This window comes from Pseudopodoces humilis, chromosome 2, assembly GCF_049639895.1.
Source record: "Pseudopodoces humilis isolate 2021_Gansu_Grassland_sample_001 chromosome 2, ASM4963989v1, whole genome shotgun sequence".
Classification (NCBI taxonomy): domain Eukaryota; kingdom Metazoa; phylum Chordata; class Aves; order Passeriformes; family Paridae; genus Pseudopodoces; species Pseudopodoces humilis.
Window position 1 is genome coordinate 39371324 of NC_142201.1, and position 14711 is coordinate 39386034.

Genomic DNA, 14711 nt, shown 5'->3' on the forward strand with positions numbered 1-14711 from the left:
AACCTTTGGGTATAATGGTCCTGGGCTGGTTTTGGTATACCTCATTCTTTATTTTCTGTTCTAAAACACTTTCAAAGGCAAAACTAAATTTATTTAGTATGAGAGGCATTTATTACATGTAAAGTTCTACCTTTTCTTATTATAAAGGAAGAAAACTTGCATCCTCTTTGTGAAAAGATCTGTTTCAAGACACAATTGAGATCAACTTGAAGAACACTTCAGTAAGAACTTAAGTTTTTAAAGATCAATGCATATATTAACAGCTTTGAAGTAAGAGTGGAAAAACCTCACTCACCTTGGTTAGAAATCAGATACTCTATGCCTATGTTTGCTGGTAGATGAAGTATTGCTCTTGAAGTACCAGGAAGACCTGAGAAAGCTTTTTGATTCTTTCAGGTCAGGCATGATTGTTTTAAACAAAACAGGCTACTACAACTTTTTTGCTGTCTACCAAATCACGTTGCACGTTTGCAGCTGGAACAACACTACATTTTATAAGTTAAGAAATGCAATTGCATCTGAACATGAAAAACATTTTAAAGTCAAGGTATGTATATTTACTGTCACACAAGGAATGCCATTAAGTTTCCATTCTACACACTCAGGTGAAAAATTTGTTAAAAAGTCAAGAAACAAAAAAGCATAAAATCTGTAATAGGCAACAATATACAAAGTTTCAAATATAAAATCGTGACTTGTATAGTTTGTTATTTTCATCTTTTCACAAGAGTAAATTAAAAGAACCACACATCACTGAACTTCTACACAAGCTTCTTGTGTTTCAATGTCATTTATTGAGGAGTGAATGAGATACTGTCAGACATGCCAAAGAGACTTCACATTCAAGGGCTGGAAGCTGAACAGCTTTCCTCATTGAGTCACTGTACAAGTTGTTTTTGGGAATCGAAAGTGTGATCAATGAGGTCTTCATGCTCGATGTTTGTCTTCAGTTTTTCATCTTTTGATCTACTACCTTGTTGGGCAGAAGGACACTTTCTACCCTGCAAAGACTCACACTCCAATTAATACAATTAACACTAGATGTAGAGAAACATTTATCTGTTATAACGTACATCTACTGCTGAAGGTCTTATGCCTAATGAGAAAATTCAACTTGTTTCCCTTTCACCATCGTATGGATGGCTGATACTGTTAGAAAAATACTCTTCAGTGCTATTGTAGGGTTTACAGGAAACTTCTTTCATGTTGTGGGATAGAAACCGATTCAGACACCGTTCTGAAAGAATGCTTCTTCCTGCTGCCACTGCCTGTAGGTTGCAGAAGAATGGCCTACACGCACTACAGTTCTGGTTTTACTCAGAAAAGAAACAAAAGAAACCTAAACAATAGGGTAAACGTTTATTTAGAGTTAGTTTTCTTGCAGATGATAATTAAGGCCCTTCAAGCAGAGTTCAGGAGCTCCTGTATGGCTGCCTGTTGATCTGCATTGAGCTGTGATATGCATTCTGTCCACAGTCCTCCGGATGTCTAGAAAAAAAATGAGAAGTGGTCTCTATGCAGGCTGAAAATGTCCAAGGTACATCCTAAACTTTGTTGTTTACAAAGCTCAACATTCACTCAGCTTATTCCCATAATATACATGTCAAAGAGACTGAAATCTTCAGTGATACACAGTGCTACTCAGGTTCAACTTGAGATGCTCCAAAATGCTGAACAGCAGCAGAGTAATCGATTTGGAACTCCTGAGAACTCTCTGTAACAACTATGTGGGTTGACAAAGGACACTCCTGTGTTAACCACAGCCTAAATAATTTCCTCATTTTGCACTGAAGTTAGAAGACCAATACTCAGGCAAGACTGAACCATGCCTCTTCCACATGGGTGTTTTGGGCACTGGTGCAGTAGTAACACACTCAGAGCTTCGAGCTGAGCACTGGGATTACAGCACAATGTGCTACACATAGGGGTGTGAAATTCTGCTGCCAGCACAGGGCTTGGCTCTTCAGTGAAAGGAAAGGTCAATTACTTCCCAGAGAGAACTGCACTGCATCTGTCTGGGTAAATGTAAACCTTTCATCTATGCTATCACAGGCCTCAGCTGAGGCATTAGCTTTTTAAGTCATCATCAGTAAGGACTGTTCTAATGGCACCAGAAAGTGCTGAATATTAATCAAGATTGAGAAATAAGTTTTTATTCACTTATCAGTAGAAACTGGAAGCAATTGGCATGCTGCTTTCTTTAGGACAATGACAGGGAAAAAAATTCCAGATGACTGACTTTAGGTCTTAAATTTTACTGTTATTGCAAAAGCCAATCTAAAGTAAATTTTAAAAAAAAGTTTAATTTATATTTGGTATATTTTACATTCAATTCTATTATAATGCTCTTTTCTCAAAATTTAAAAAGTTTCAAAAATATAAAAATGGATTAAAAAAATTCAAAAATAAGTATAAGTTTGTGGGTTTAGTTTTAAATACCATTAAGCATTTTAGACTCTTAATGCACGATGAAATATTGCAGAATTAAATGTACTCTTCCAGCATTTCTGACGCACATTTAACTTGATAATTTACACTGAAATATTTCTGGCCTGACAATACCTAAGCAAAGAAGTTCATATTCAATTCCAATAATGACCATGTTACTCATGTCAGACACTGGCAGTGAAACAGCTTACTGAGATCATTGAAAAAAAAAAAAAAAGTTCCCTGGAATCTGGGATGCAGGAGCTTGTTAGCAACCACAGAACCTTGAAAGTTCCTATCATAGTATAACTCTTACAGTCAGTAAGAGTATAAAAGTCTTACAGCTTTACTAGAGTCAAAATACTATGTGTGAAGAAAAATAGGATTCTAACACTGTGCTAAAAAAGTATTTTTTAAAATAAATGTCTTTTAAGATTTTTTTTTTTCCCCTCCTCAGTCTGAAGATAAATCATTCAGCTGGTGCTGAAGGTCTTGTCTCATATAAATATTCCTATCAATCCTGGCCAAAACCAGACATTGCTGTACTCAGCTAATCTATACACGTATGTACCACTGCATTGTTAAAAAAATAAACCTTGATGATTTGAGGTAAAGTGAACAAATGTATTAGGTAAACCCTAATACAAAGGTCCATTTCCAGACTTCAAGTACTAACAGCAAGGATTTGTATCTATCAGGCAAAACCTAGAGCAGTCACTTACACTTTCAATTTGAAACTTGGCTCAATTTCCTTCTCTTTATGCCTTGAATTTTAACAACTTTTTCTATTAGACAAAATGGATCTCTCAGGCTGATACACTCACACAGGTGAATCCTCTCCAAAACCAAGTGTTCCTAAAATTCTTGAACCTTAATGTTGCCAAATCAGGTCAGGCAGAAAGGCCAGTAATTGTAGATCTGCTGCTCAAAATCCTCCATGCTTTTTTGTGAGCAAGATGCTTACCAGGCACATTGCTTTCCCTCATTAGTACTACATCCAACCAACAACATTTGGCCCTGAAGGAGATCTGCACTATGAGCACTATCATTCACAGCACTGTAGAGAGGCGCTGTGTAAGTACCTGGACAGCCCCATCATCTTTAAGTGACTCATCATGGCATAAAGGAAGTGAACCTTAAGGCAGGTCCGCAAAGGCAGCGAAAACATTGAACAGCCACCCATATTTGCACTGGATTGAAAAGGGCAGTAGTAAAATAACTTGGGTTTGGCATTCATTCTCTAACAAAGAACCTGAGCTGCTACTGTACTAGAAAGTCACCATAGGATGCTGGCAACCCTTACAAGAACCACATGTTGGATCAAATCCTGCAGTACAGTTCACTGATAAAAGGACATGCAGATTTATCTCCAGATTCTAATTTCTGACTCAGAAAAAAAACCCATAAAAAACCAATACTGGCTCACACATTAACCATCTTGCTGCATGAAAGTTAGTTATTTTATTCAAGTGCAAATGTCACCAAGTTTTACCATTAATCATTAAAGGAACATCCAAGGATCTCCAAGACCACAGTTTAAGTCATTATTCTCTGAGGAGATAAGGCTCTCAAAACTGGTTTAACAGTTTAGTTCCTTCTGCAAACAGATTCTAAATGCTCCCTTTACCTTTAAGCAAGCATTTATTTACCTGCACTTGGCGAACAACGTTAGCCAGCCGCTTGGTACATGGATCTTCATGTTTGATAGCTTCATGGATTTCACCATCCGCAATTATACCAAGTATTCTGGGAAGGTTGGAATTGTTGGGACCGAGGACAACTGGGTTATTGCTGTTACAAAAGATATATTGAACAGGAATTAATGCTTATCTAAAAAATGTAAACACCTTACACGTAAGTGAAGTGATTCTGAATGACCTTATTCTAAAGCTGCTTATTTAGGTTTGTTTCACACAGCTGAATAAGTATGCACAGCTTTGTTGCCTGCTGACAGCATGTTCCCCTTCTGTTAATATTTAACCAGCTGATTCTTTACTCAGCCTAAACTTTATCAGGAAGAAGTTCTGAACTTTACAGAATGGCTGAGTTCCATGCAGATGGATCTGTAAATAGTGACAGAAATACCCTGGCTAAAAGGACTTACTCCTCTCTCTGTGCCTCCCAAGTCGTTGTGTTACTGGCGTCAGGAGCACCAGTAACTTCAGCTCTCTGCCAGCACTCTCCATGACACAGCAAGCAAGCAATTCTGCTCTGTCTTTCCCAGCCAAAAGCTGGAGTGGAGGAGTATAAGCAATCAGGAATCTGTGTGGAAAACATGATCTACTTCCAGCCCTGCCACCTACCAGTACTGGAATGCAGAGGCTAAATGTAGGATTGGCAGAGCTCCAGAGAAGCAGGTAGCCAGGCTGAGCCACCTGCACAGAGCTGGGTACAGGAGTGTGCTAGTACTGCAATTCTCAATTTCTGTGTTCCTGTTAACATGCACACTTGGCAGCATTATGATGGTGTCTCTACACAATTGTTCTGAAATCAGTCTAGGGACCTCAGCTGTCATTTTGAGACTGCCTTAATAAAGCACCCAGAGATTCAAGGTATTCACAAACTAGAAAAGACTGTAAGAAATCTAAGTTACTTCCTTTATATTTTCCTCCTAAGATGTAATACAGTGCCAGCCAGAATGTGCTTACTACTTAACACCTCAGAGGCTACATTCTTTCAGTCATTTATGAAGTGCACCACACTAAAATAACTTTACTTTTTTCCTACAGGAGGGAGCACAAATCCAAAGAATAAACTGTGCGATAAGATACTTTCAATAGTGACTGAAATAATTATTAAGGAAGATAGCACTGCACAATGAATTTTTCCGTAGCATTTCTCTACTTCATACTTTGTTGGAAAGCAAAAAGGTGCAAAACTACTTCAAAGAAGGCTGAAAGAGCATGTGTGCTGCTTTTAAGAGAAAAGACCTGATCAGTTACTGATATGTAAGCAGAGTATCAAAAATTTTCCTGAAATTTTCTGTACAGGTATTCTGCAGATCCTTTCCCATTATGGACACATAAAGCAGCCAGGATTTTTTTCCCACCATACAGACTCTATTTAGGACAAGAACAGTAACTGTTTAAAAAAGCAGGAATAACATCAGGGAAGGCCCTGTTCTGACATTTCAAATTATCTTCTCTAAACCATATGTAGATTAACCTCATAGTTTCTCAGTTTTGGAAAAAGAGTGCAAGGAAAGAATATGCAAACATGCTTACTTTCTGCGTAAGTGTGAAAACTTTGCCTTACCTCTCAAGTAAGTCACACAGATAATTGAAAGTATGAACAGCTTCTTCTTTGTCTTCATGAAGTGGAAGCCATGATAACCAGTGTGGAAGGACTTCTTCAACATTTATACAGTCAGGCTTGAACTTCATTATCTTTCCTATTGCTGAAATGCAGTTTTCTGTCGCATTGACGTTCTCTTTGGCTTTGGCATCTGGTGACTGAATGACTCTCACCAGCAATGGAAGTGCCTCTAATTGTTAAAAATACAAGAATAAAGTTTAATGCACAATCAAGCTATACTTTATTAACAACACAAATTCTACTTGAGACAAGTATATGTATTAAAACCAGGATTTTTTGTGATCCAAGCACTAAAATCTAGTCACTCCAATGTTCCACTGCTTCTAGGTTCTTCTTTGCTCAATAATTACCATATGAAAACCAAACAGATAAATAAAGCTCTGCAAGGAAACAGGAGAAAACAGCTACTGTAGAAGTTTGAATTTGTTTTAGAAGTTCAGAAGAAAAGAATATTCCCATGTCTCTCAATTGGAGTTATGCAATCTAAAGGACACAAAACACTGTAGATAGCAAGCATTATCTGTTTAATAGAATGTACTCTATAAACACAGCAGGAGGAAAAGCACTGCTACAGTGACATTCACTGTGAATGTCAGTCATTCATTCAATGTGAACTATAGTTCACATCCTCAGCGTATGCCTGCTGTGCATCTGTTGCTAGTGGGCACATCTGTATATATAAAATATGTATGGATGTACCTCCCACTAAAAGGTGCCCTAGGAAAAGCTCATAGGAGTAATTTCACCTGGTGAATCAACTAGGCCTAGTTTAGATCATAAAAATTAAGGAAAGGAAATGTCTTTCAATGGAGGAAAAATGCCAATTTTCTTCCTAGGTTAATAGCAATTTTATTTTTTTAACAGTCATGTGGGTAACCCCACACATACTTCTAAATGAACATTAATGTCACAATTTTAGCTTCTAGTGTCCATGCAGACTTCCAAGCACACTACATGCAAGCAGGAACAATCGTCCTTGTGTTCTTCTGCTAAAAATAAAACGCTAAAGCTGTGAAATTCTTTATCAGCAGAGTAAGCAGGTTGTGGAATTGTACAGAAAGCACGCTTCAAAATAACTCTAATTACTGAAGAAGAGTGAGATCTCACACTTCTGAATTTTGATAAGTAGGTAGAAGCTCTGCAGTTAAAGAATACACAATCACTCTTTCCACATTAAATCCACTGCATTAGATTTTTGAGAATTAAGCAGCTATGGAAAAACTGTTAAACATTACAGAACTACAGAAATATCAGACCTGCTAGCTTATGTATCAAATGCAGGATAATGATGCTGGGCTATTCCCCAAAGCAGAGTTTGTTTCACAGGGGTCTACAATGTCCAGACAGCTGAGCCTGCCTTTTATACCTCAGGTTTTCACGGCTGCTGAAGCTAAATCTCATGTCATCTGTACTTCACTCACTAACACTAATGGATGACTCTGTAGGTACATGTGTCTTTGCAACTGTAAAACTAGGAGGGCATCAAAATGAATCAGCATAATTTTCTCCCTACAGCCTACCAGACAAGTTTTCATCTTGTCTATAAAACAGATCCATTCTCACATAGACGTTGTCTTAGATAAACCTTAAAAAAGCCTTTTGACAATAAAAGACCCATCTTCTATAATATTAAGCTTTTTGCCAAGGGCTGACTGCTCTGACATCTGGCACCACCCAGTTTTGAGGCCACTGATGTGATTTAGGAGGAAATCCATGCAGTTGATTGATAGAATTTTCATAGAGAACAGCTAATTATATTCTTCCACCAACATAACAAAAGCAACCTTGCCAGTTGCATCAATTGTAACCTTGTATCCCCATTTAAAAAGTAACTTGATTTGTTGAAGTTTTTCTTTTTCCTTCCATCTTACTTATTTGCTACTAACAAAATCTGGTTTTAGTGATTTTTGTTTCATGAGTGTAGCTCACATACCATTTACAAGTTCTTGCTATATTCCTGGACTTTTTTTAACTGACTGTCAAAAATGCCCGTATCAATACCTCTGATTTTTCTGAAGAGTATTTACATACTCTTCAAACTTGCAAAAGAACAATATGCCAGTGCCATATATCATCCAGTAAAGAAAGTAAGTTACAAATTAAAAGCTCATAAACATGATGTTTTTCAGAGACAGCAAAACCTGTGGGGTAGAAAATGTCTCATGACATGGATTTACTTTCTAATCACAGCATACCTTCATTTATTCAAATAAATCACAAAGTTCTTTCATGTATGCACAAAATGATTTAGAATACTTTCGAGGTGTCTGCTAATAAACTGCATGCTGCAAAGCTGAAAGTTTATTTTATCTAAAATTCAACTTAAGGAGAAGCCAAGTGTCTGGGCATAATCAAATACAAAGAGAAGAATCAAAGATGTTAAAAAGTTTAAGTGGAGTATGATAAAGTGTAATTAATGAAAAATAAAATTAGACTTCAACAGATGCTAAAAAGCTCAAAAAATTTCAAAATCAGAACTGTCTAGACAATTCTAAATTTTCATGCTCTTAATGATTCACTGCAAGGCTTCCCACACTGCTTTTTCTTTCTTTTTAAAAAGACATCTTATCCTGATTGTTATCACGTAACAGTTACATTTACATTAACAATGAAAATTACAGCCCTGATTGATGTAGGCAAGACTTGTGTTAATCCCTATCAGATGAATATTATTTTCTTACATCATCTAATTCAGCTTTCATTTAATATTAACGTGAAACACATATTTTAAATACATACATAGATTACTAAATATTTTCTTTAAAAAAAAAGGAAAAATCCTTTGATAAGTGGTTTTGCACACGTACTGTGCAAAATTACCTTTGGTGACAGGCAAGAAAGAGTGCAAGAAGAATTTCTTTAAATTTTAGATGAGTTTGAAGTTTCAAAGAAATTTGAAACATTCAGAAAGAAAGGAGACAGTGTTTCTGATAAGCACTATCACACTCATTTTACTTCTTACTTTACAGAAATCAGACTCCTTTTTATATAATCAGAAAGCAGAGAGCCATGTAAGTTGTTTTCTAGGCTATTCCTTAATACAGGTCTCTTGTGTAGTTTCTCCAGACATCCAAAGGCTTTTGCATTATTATATAACTACATCAATATTAGTAGAAAGCATCTATGAGACAGCTGTGTTTCAAAAAGATGTTTTTTATGAAATAAACATTTGCATGCCAGATCGTATTTTAAAAAAGAATATGCAAATCAAATATGCTTAGCCGTCAGGGCTGCAACAGAAATGCTGCTAAGCAGAAGAACAATAAAAGCCTGCGGAACTCAGGTACTTTATCAATCCATCACCAGCCTATGACACAGGTAATACTAGCAAGCTATTACACTGCCAGGGGGTAGAGACCTCACCAACCAAAAGGTGAGCCATTTTTATTTCTTCCCCTGGCCCCTGCATTTAGTGAGTTTCATGGGCCATGGGTCTGTACCTGGGCAGACGGGCCGGTAGCTGTCCCCGCCGAACTGTGCCATCACTCCCACTCCATAGGCAGCCGCCTGCCGAACCTCGGGGCTGCTGTCACACACCGACTCCAGCATTGGCCTCAGGAAGTATTCGGCGTACTTGAAGGAGGCGGGGCTGCAGTGCTCCACCACATCGTCAAAAATGCACAGCCCCCACTGCCGGTCCGGCCACGGCCGATGCGGACACTGCGGCACAAACACCCAACAGTTGAGATACCTTGAAATCACTGAACAGCCAATGATTAGATCAACAACAATCACAGCAACACTGGTCTAATACTTTTGTTAAAATCTTCATGGATTAAATGCAACCCTAAAACCACGTAATTTGCAGTACTGATTGTTCCAGCAATGCCATGAACAAAACAAAATCCAGGTGTCTATCTTTGCACCTCTCTTTCACACTCCATTACATATATCAGTCTCAATTTTCCCCCACAAGTCTGCAACACTTTTTTGTCTCTCCTGTTGAAATCCATTTTTGAGATACTGGACAGTCTCAAGGAAATTAAATTTCTCAAAACAGTTGTGTGTGTCAATGATCCTGGGTCTTGCAACACAGATTTTAAGTAGCATAGCACCGACCCAGCTCAAAAAGCATAGGGTAATAACAACTTCATCCTTGATCTAGAATAAACCCATTCTGTAAAACAGTAATTGCTACATTCTATGCCAAGCTCTCTAAGACATCAGCACGGAAGATATTAACGCATCAGAAAAAATAACTAACTTTAAATTAAACGAAAACAAAGTACTTACAATTAGGTTGACAATTAGTGGAAGTAACCTTTCAAACCATGGCAGTACCTTCTCCTTGTAACTACTGAATATTGCGTGCAAAATGTCTGATACTTTTGTCAAAATATAAACGTCACTGTCATCCTGAAAGGAAAAGGATACAATTCACATGAAGAATAACAATCTTTAATGGAGTGGAACTCACATGAAGTGCTAAGGTGTCTAAACTTCTAACTTCTTTGTTCTAATGGAACAAAGTTGGTTTATGACTTTTTTTGTAAAACTATTTTTTTTAAGTTCATTAATTTTCAATTCTTTGTCTAATTGCAGAATGATAGAATAACAAAACTGTTTGGGTTGGAAGGCACCGTAAAAATCATCTAGTTCCAAACCACCTGCCATGGACAAGGACATATCCCACTAGACCAGAGCTCCATCAAACCAGGGCTCTCATAATTCCCAGGAATAGGGTATCCACATCCTTCTCTAAGCAACATGTTCCAGTGTCTTGAGGGACATCACTTGTTACTGTCATGTGGATATTGAGACACTGAAAGGAACTTTTTTAACATGGCCATCCAGTCAATTCCTTAACAGCTGAATTCATCAAATATGGATCTCCTCAAATTAGTGACAAAGATGTTGTGTGGGACCCACTTAAAGGCCTTACAGAAGTCAAGACAGATGACATCAGTTGTTCTTCCTTAATCCATCAATACAATCAACTCCATCATAGAACCCACTAAATTAATGAGGCATAATTTGCATTCTGGAAGCTGCACCAGCTGTCTCTAATCACCTCCCTGTCTTCCACAGCTGCCAAGAAAATGTGTACAATGCTCACAATGGGCACAGAGTGAGACTGACTTTCAGGAAGTTCCAGGTAGTTCCAGGAGTCCTCCTTTTCACCCTTCTTAAAAATCTAAGTCAATCACTAAAACTCAGTTGCCTAGGACTTGCAGGTTTGTTTCAGGGACAGAAAAATCAGATCAAGACAAAACTGTCTTGTGCAAATTTACTGCTTCAATGGGTTCCCTTTACAGAAGACAAAAGGCCATTTTCCTCTTCTATACCTTACAGATACCAAAAAAGCTTTTACAGAAAAGTAAATGCATAACTGCCTTTGTGATAAAGATTGTGGCAAAAATACAACAAATACTATTCTCCTTCTCTTGTTGTTTAAATTAATTTTTCACCTTGCCCAGTGAATACATCAAACTGGTCAAATAAAGAGCCTTACCTCAGAGCTATCAATTTAAGTTATATCTACAGGTGAGGATTATTCCCTGGACACACTTATGCTTTATCTTTCTTACACAGCAACTTCTGTTGTACTTAGTATGCTCCCTTTAACCAGTTTATACTTTATCAGGCAGGGAGAACAGTACAGCTAGTTTCTGCTCCCTAGTGACCTTCACCTTTCTCACCCTCTGGTGACAAACTAGTAACTATTTCTTGTGCAACAGGCAGCTTCCCACAGCTGGATATTTAAACCCTTCCTAGTGAACCAACTTCTGCATCGTCAAGGCACAACTCGAGCAGGAACCCTGGAACATGCATACAATGAATTAAGAGGTAGAGAACTGCTGCAGCACACCACAAGGTCCTCCTAGCCTGGTACTGCCTGTTGACCAATAGCTGATAATATGCTTGGGGAAGAGAGTGTAACTCTTGCTTGTGTATGCCTTCTGCTCTCTACCAAATCAGCAATTTAGTTATTGCCTAAGTGAGGGCTGGACCTAAAACTACTGTTTGAATAACTTTCATGACTTCTGTGTTTATATTTCTGCTGGCCTGAGGTAAGGGCTACATAAACATACTCTGAGACCAAAGGTGTATATCCTAATGTTACCCATTTGTTAATTCTGTCCATATGGCAAGTGATGCCCTCATCCCACCCCTTCTTTCACAGAGTAATGCAGACAAGTCTTTCTCCAGACTTTACAGAAAAATCAGCAAACATTAGAACATTTTTAAAAATGCCTTGCAACTCTGTCGCAGAGTAAGGACTCAGCTTTTCTGAAACTGCTGCCTGCTTGCATTTTCTCTCAGTACAGAGTGACACACAGGAAATAAAAGCATCTTGGAGGCAACAAAAATCTATCATCTTGAATGCTGGCCTAAAAAGAGGCACAAGAACCACACTGTTATTTGAGACAGTATTTACATATGGGTGTATGATTTCTGGAGTCTGTATACAGGTTAAATTCATGTGATCAAGCTTCATACCTGCATTGTGCAGCAAAAAAATTTCTTAATTCTTGAATTTACTGAGCATCCTTTGTCTCATGTTATAAGCAGCAGTCATTCATTATTACTCTCTCTATATATACCAATAATGATTTAATAAAATTATTGTATCTCTTCTACAATCACCTCCACTTTAAACTATTAGCTCACTTTGGTACCCTAGTGTGTAAGTAGTTAAGTAGTCTGTTTAGTATTCTCTCATAAGCAAACACATGATGGAAGCTGTTTATCCTGCTGTCCTTTTCTGATACTGTTTTTAGGCTATTATTTTTGAGATAGGCTCCTGACATGACACACCAGATGTCTTGGAATTGGAGGTGTAGAGGCCCAAGATTAAAAGCCACCTAGCTTGCAAGGCTCAAAAAAAAAGCAAGTCAGCAAGGGTAGACCTACCAAGGGGCAACCTCACTGCAGTCTACAATTTCCTCAGTGGGGGAAGAGGAGGGGCAGGCACTGATTTCTTCTCTGTGGTGACCAGTGACAGGACCAAAAGGAATGGCCTCAAGTTGTGTCAGGAAAGGTTTTGGTTGGTTAATAGAAAAAGATTCTTCCCCCAGAGGGTGCTTGGGCACAGGAACAACCTCCACAGGGAAGTGGTCACAGCACCAGCCTGACAGAGCTCAGTAAGTATTTGGACAATGCTCTCATCCCAAGTGTAATTCTTGGTATGCCCTGTGAAGGGGGCAGGAGTCAATGATCCTTGTGGGTCCCTTCCAACTCAGCTTATTCTGTAATTAAATAGTCTGCTGTCAAATCTGTATCAGTATTAATGTCATTCAATAATTGTTTGAGCAGATGAAGAAAATAAAAGGCTATATCCTGAACGTCTTACTTCAGCATATCAGACAAGGAAACCTTCCATATTTTCTAACTCACAAATGTAGCATGACCCATTTCTTACTGAATGTTTTGAAGGACTGTGGTAACAAGATTCTTCTATGAAGAAATAATTCTGAGGATTCACTATGTCCTAAATGAATAGAAAGCATATTTATACAGTATGTCCATCCTGGTGCATGATGAGTAGAAAAATTCTTCAAACTAACTTACTTCATCTTGTAATGACTCTTCAACTTGTTCATCATAGTCTTCATCTTGTCTTTTCACTAAATAAAAAAAAAAAAAATTAACCACTACCTTTCTGTAAGTGCATAAAAAGCCTGTGAAAGGGAAAAATTCTGCAGAAACAAATTTAGAAAACAGGAAACAGCAGATGAAGATGCAACAGGGATTTTCCATTTTTAAGAAGCTTCAAAGAACTTTTACAGAAAAGGAAGAAGTCCAGGACAGCTCAGTTTAAGAATGTGTAAAAATGCACACAAAATAGAAACAAACACACCAGCTCGTCCACAAAGACAAGAAAAGTCTTAGCTTAGAAATGAGAAGCTTTTGCTTTGAGATAAAAATCTCAATATCAAATCAAAGATACTGCTTTGAGAAAACTGCTAAGACTTCAGACAAAAAAACCCCATGGAAATGACAACACCATAGATGTGCACTGTCTTTCAAGTAAATCTGTTCATTAACTTTTGATTAAACTACAGTAGAGCTGAAAATGATGCTACCTTCATCCTCCAAGAGCTTACAAATACAATTAATGGATTTGTTGGTTTACAGTCCAATTCCTTTACATAAATATAAAAATCAATGAAATCTAAACAGTTTTTTCTCTGTGTTCAGAAATTATTAGAAATTCTGCTTTAAAGAATAGTCACATCACATGTTAACAGGACTTGTGCTGACTTACCCTGTCTTAATTCTTGATTTTTAAAGTGCTCTTCTAGCTTTTCTTTCAGTATTCCTCCAAGTTCTTCAAAGTGTTCGTTGTTAAGGCATCCATCTCCCATTACCTCAACGCACTTGTGAAATAAAACAACCAGTTTTTCAGCTTTAAAATTTAACATGAGCAGTCTTAACAAAATCTAAGCACACATAGAATAGTAAAACATGTTCTCGATCACTAGCAGGAATTATATTAGAATAACAGCCATACTGTAATCAATGCTCAAACGATACAAGTAGTGCAATAGTACCAGTGTACATTTCATACCCATAATTTCTTGTCGCGCATGGTTAAAATGAAAAAATTTGGTATCTGTTTTAGGTTAATACTTTGGCATTCTTGCAAAACAAAATACAACTTTTTCCATCAGCTACAACATTTATAGTCACAACAAATTCCCTGTAGAGGAAATCTTGCATTTATTCAAGCCATTTAAAGGAAGACCAAACGTCTCCATTCTTATTTCAAAAAGCTCCAAACAGTAAAGTTATGAAATTCGTAAGAACGTTACCTTTGCAAAAGAATGCATTATTTCTGAGAGGACATCGGACTCTGGCTCCGTTCCAATGGCTTTGATGAGAGCATCACACATGAAGTGCCACATCTGTGTGAGGTAATCCGGCCCACGAACCCTGGCACATTCAAGAAGGAGGGGCATCGATTCTGCTGCTGCCACTCGGACACGTGTCATTATTAAGGAAATACAGCAGTCAACACCAACAAG

At 37.7% G+C, this 14711-nt stretch overlaps 1 protein-coding gene across 1 annotated transcript in view; it reads right to left on the reverse strand.

The window, feature by feature from the left end:
- Positions 1-771: 771 nt before the first annotated feature.
- IPO5 (importin 5) overlaps positions 772-14711 on the reverse strand; it is a 42912-nt gene continuing 28972 nt past the window's right edge. The window contains exons 19-26 of the mRNA XM_005516455.3: positions 14499-14671; positions 13952-14063; positions 13255-13310; positions 9976-10098; positions 9183-9402; positions 5683-5911; positions 4077-4218; positions 772-1488 (exon numbers count right to left, since the gene is read on the reverse strand). Of these exons, the coding sequence (XP_005516512.1) occupies positions 1402-1488; positions 4077-4218; positions 5683-5911; positions 9183-9402; positions 9976-10098; positions 13255-13310; positions 13952-14063; positions 14499-14671 (1142 nt within the window). The 3' untranslated portion in view covers positions 772-1401. The remainder of the gene's footprint in view (positions 1489-4076; positions 4219-5682; positions 5912-9182; positions 9403-9975; positions 10099-13254; positions 13311-13951; positions 14064-14498; positions 14672-14711) is intronic.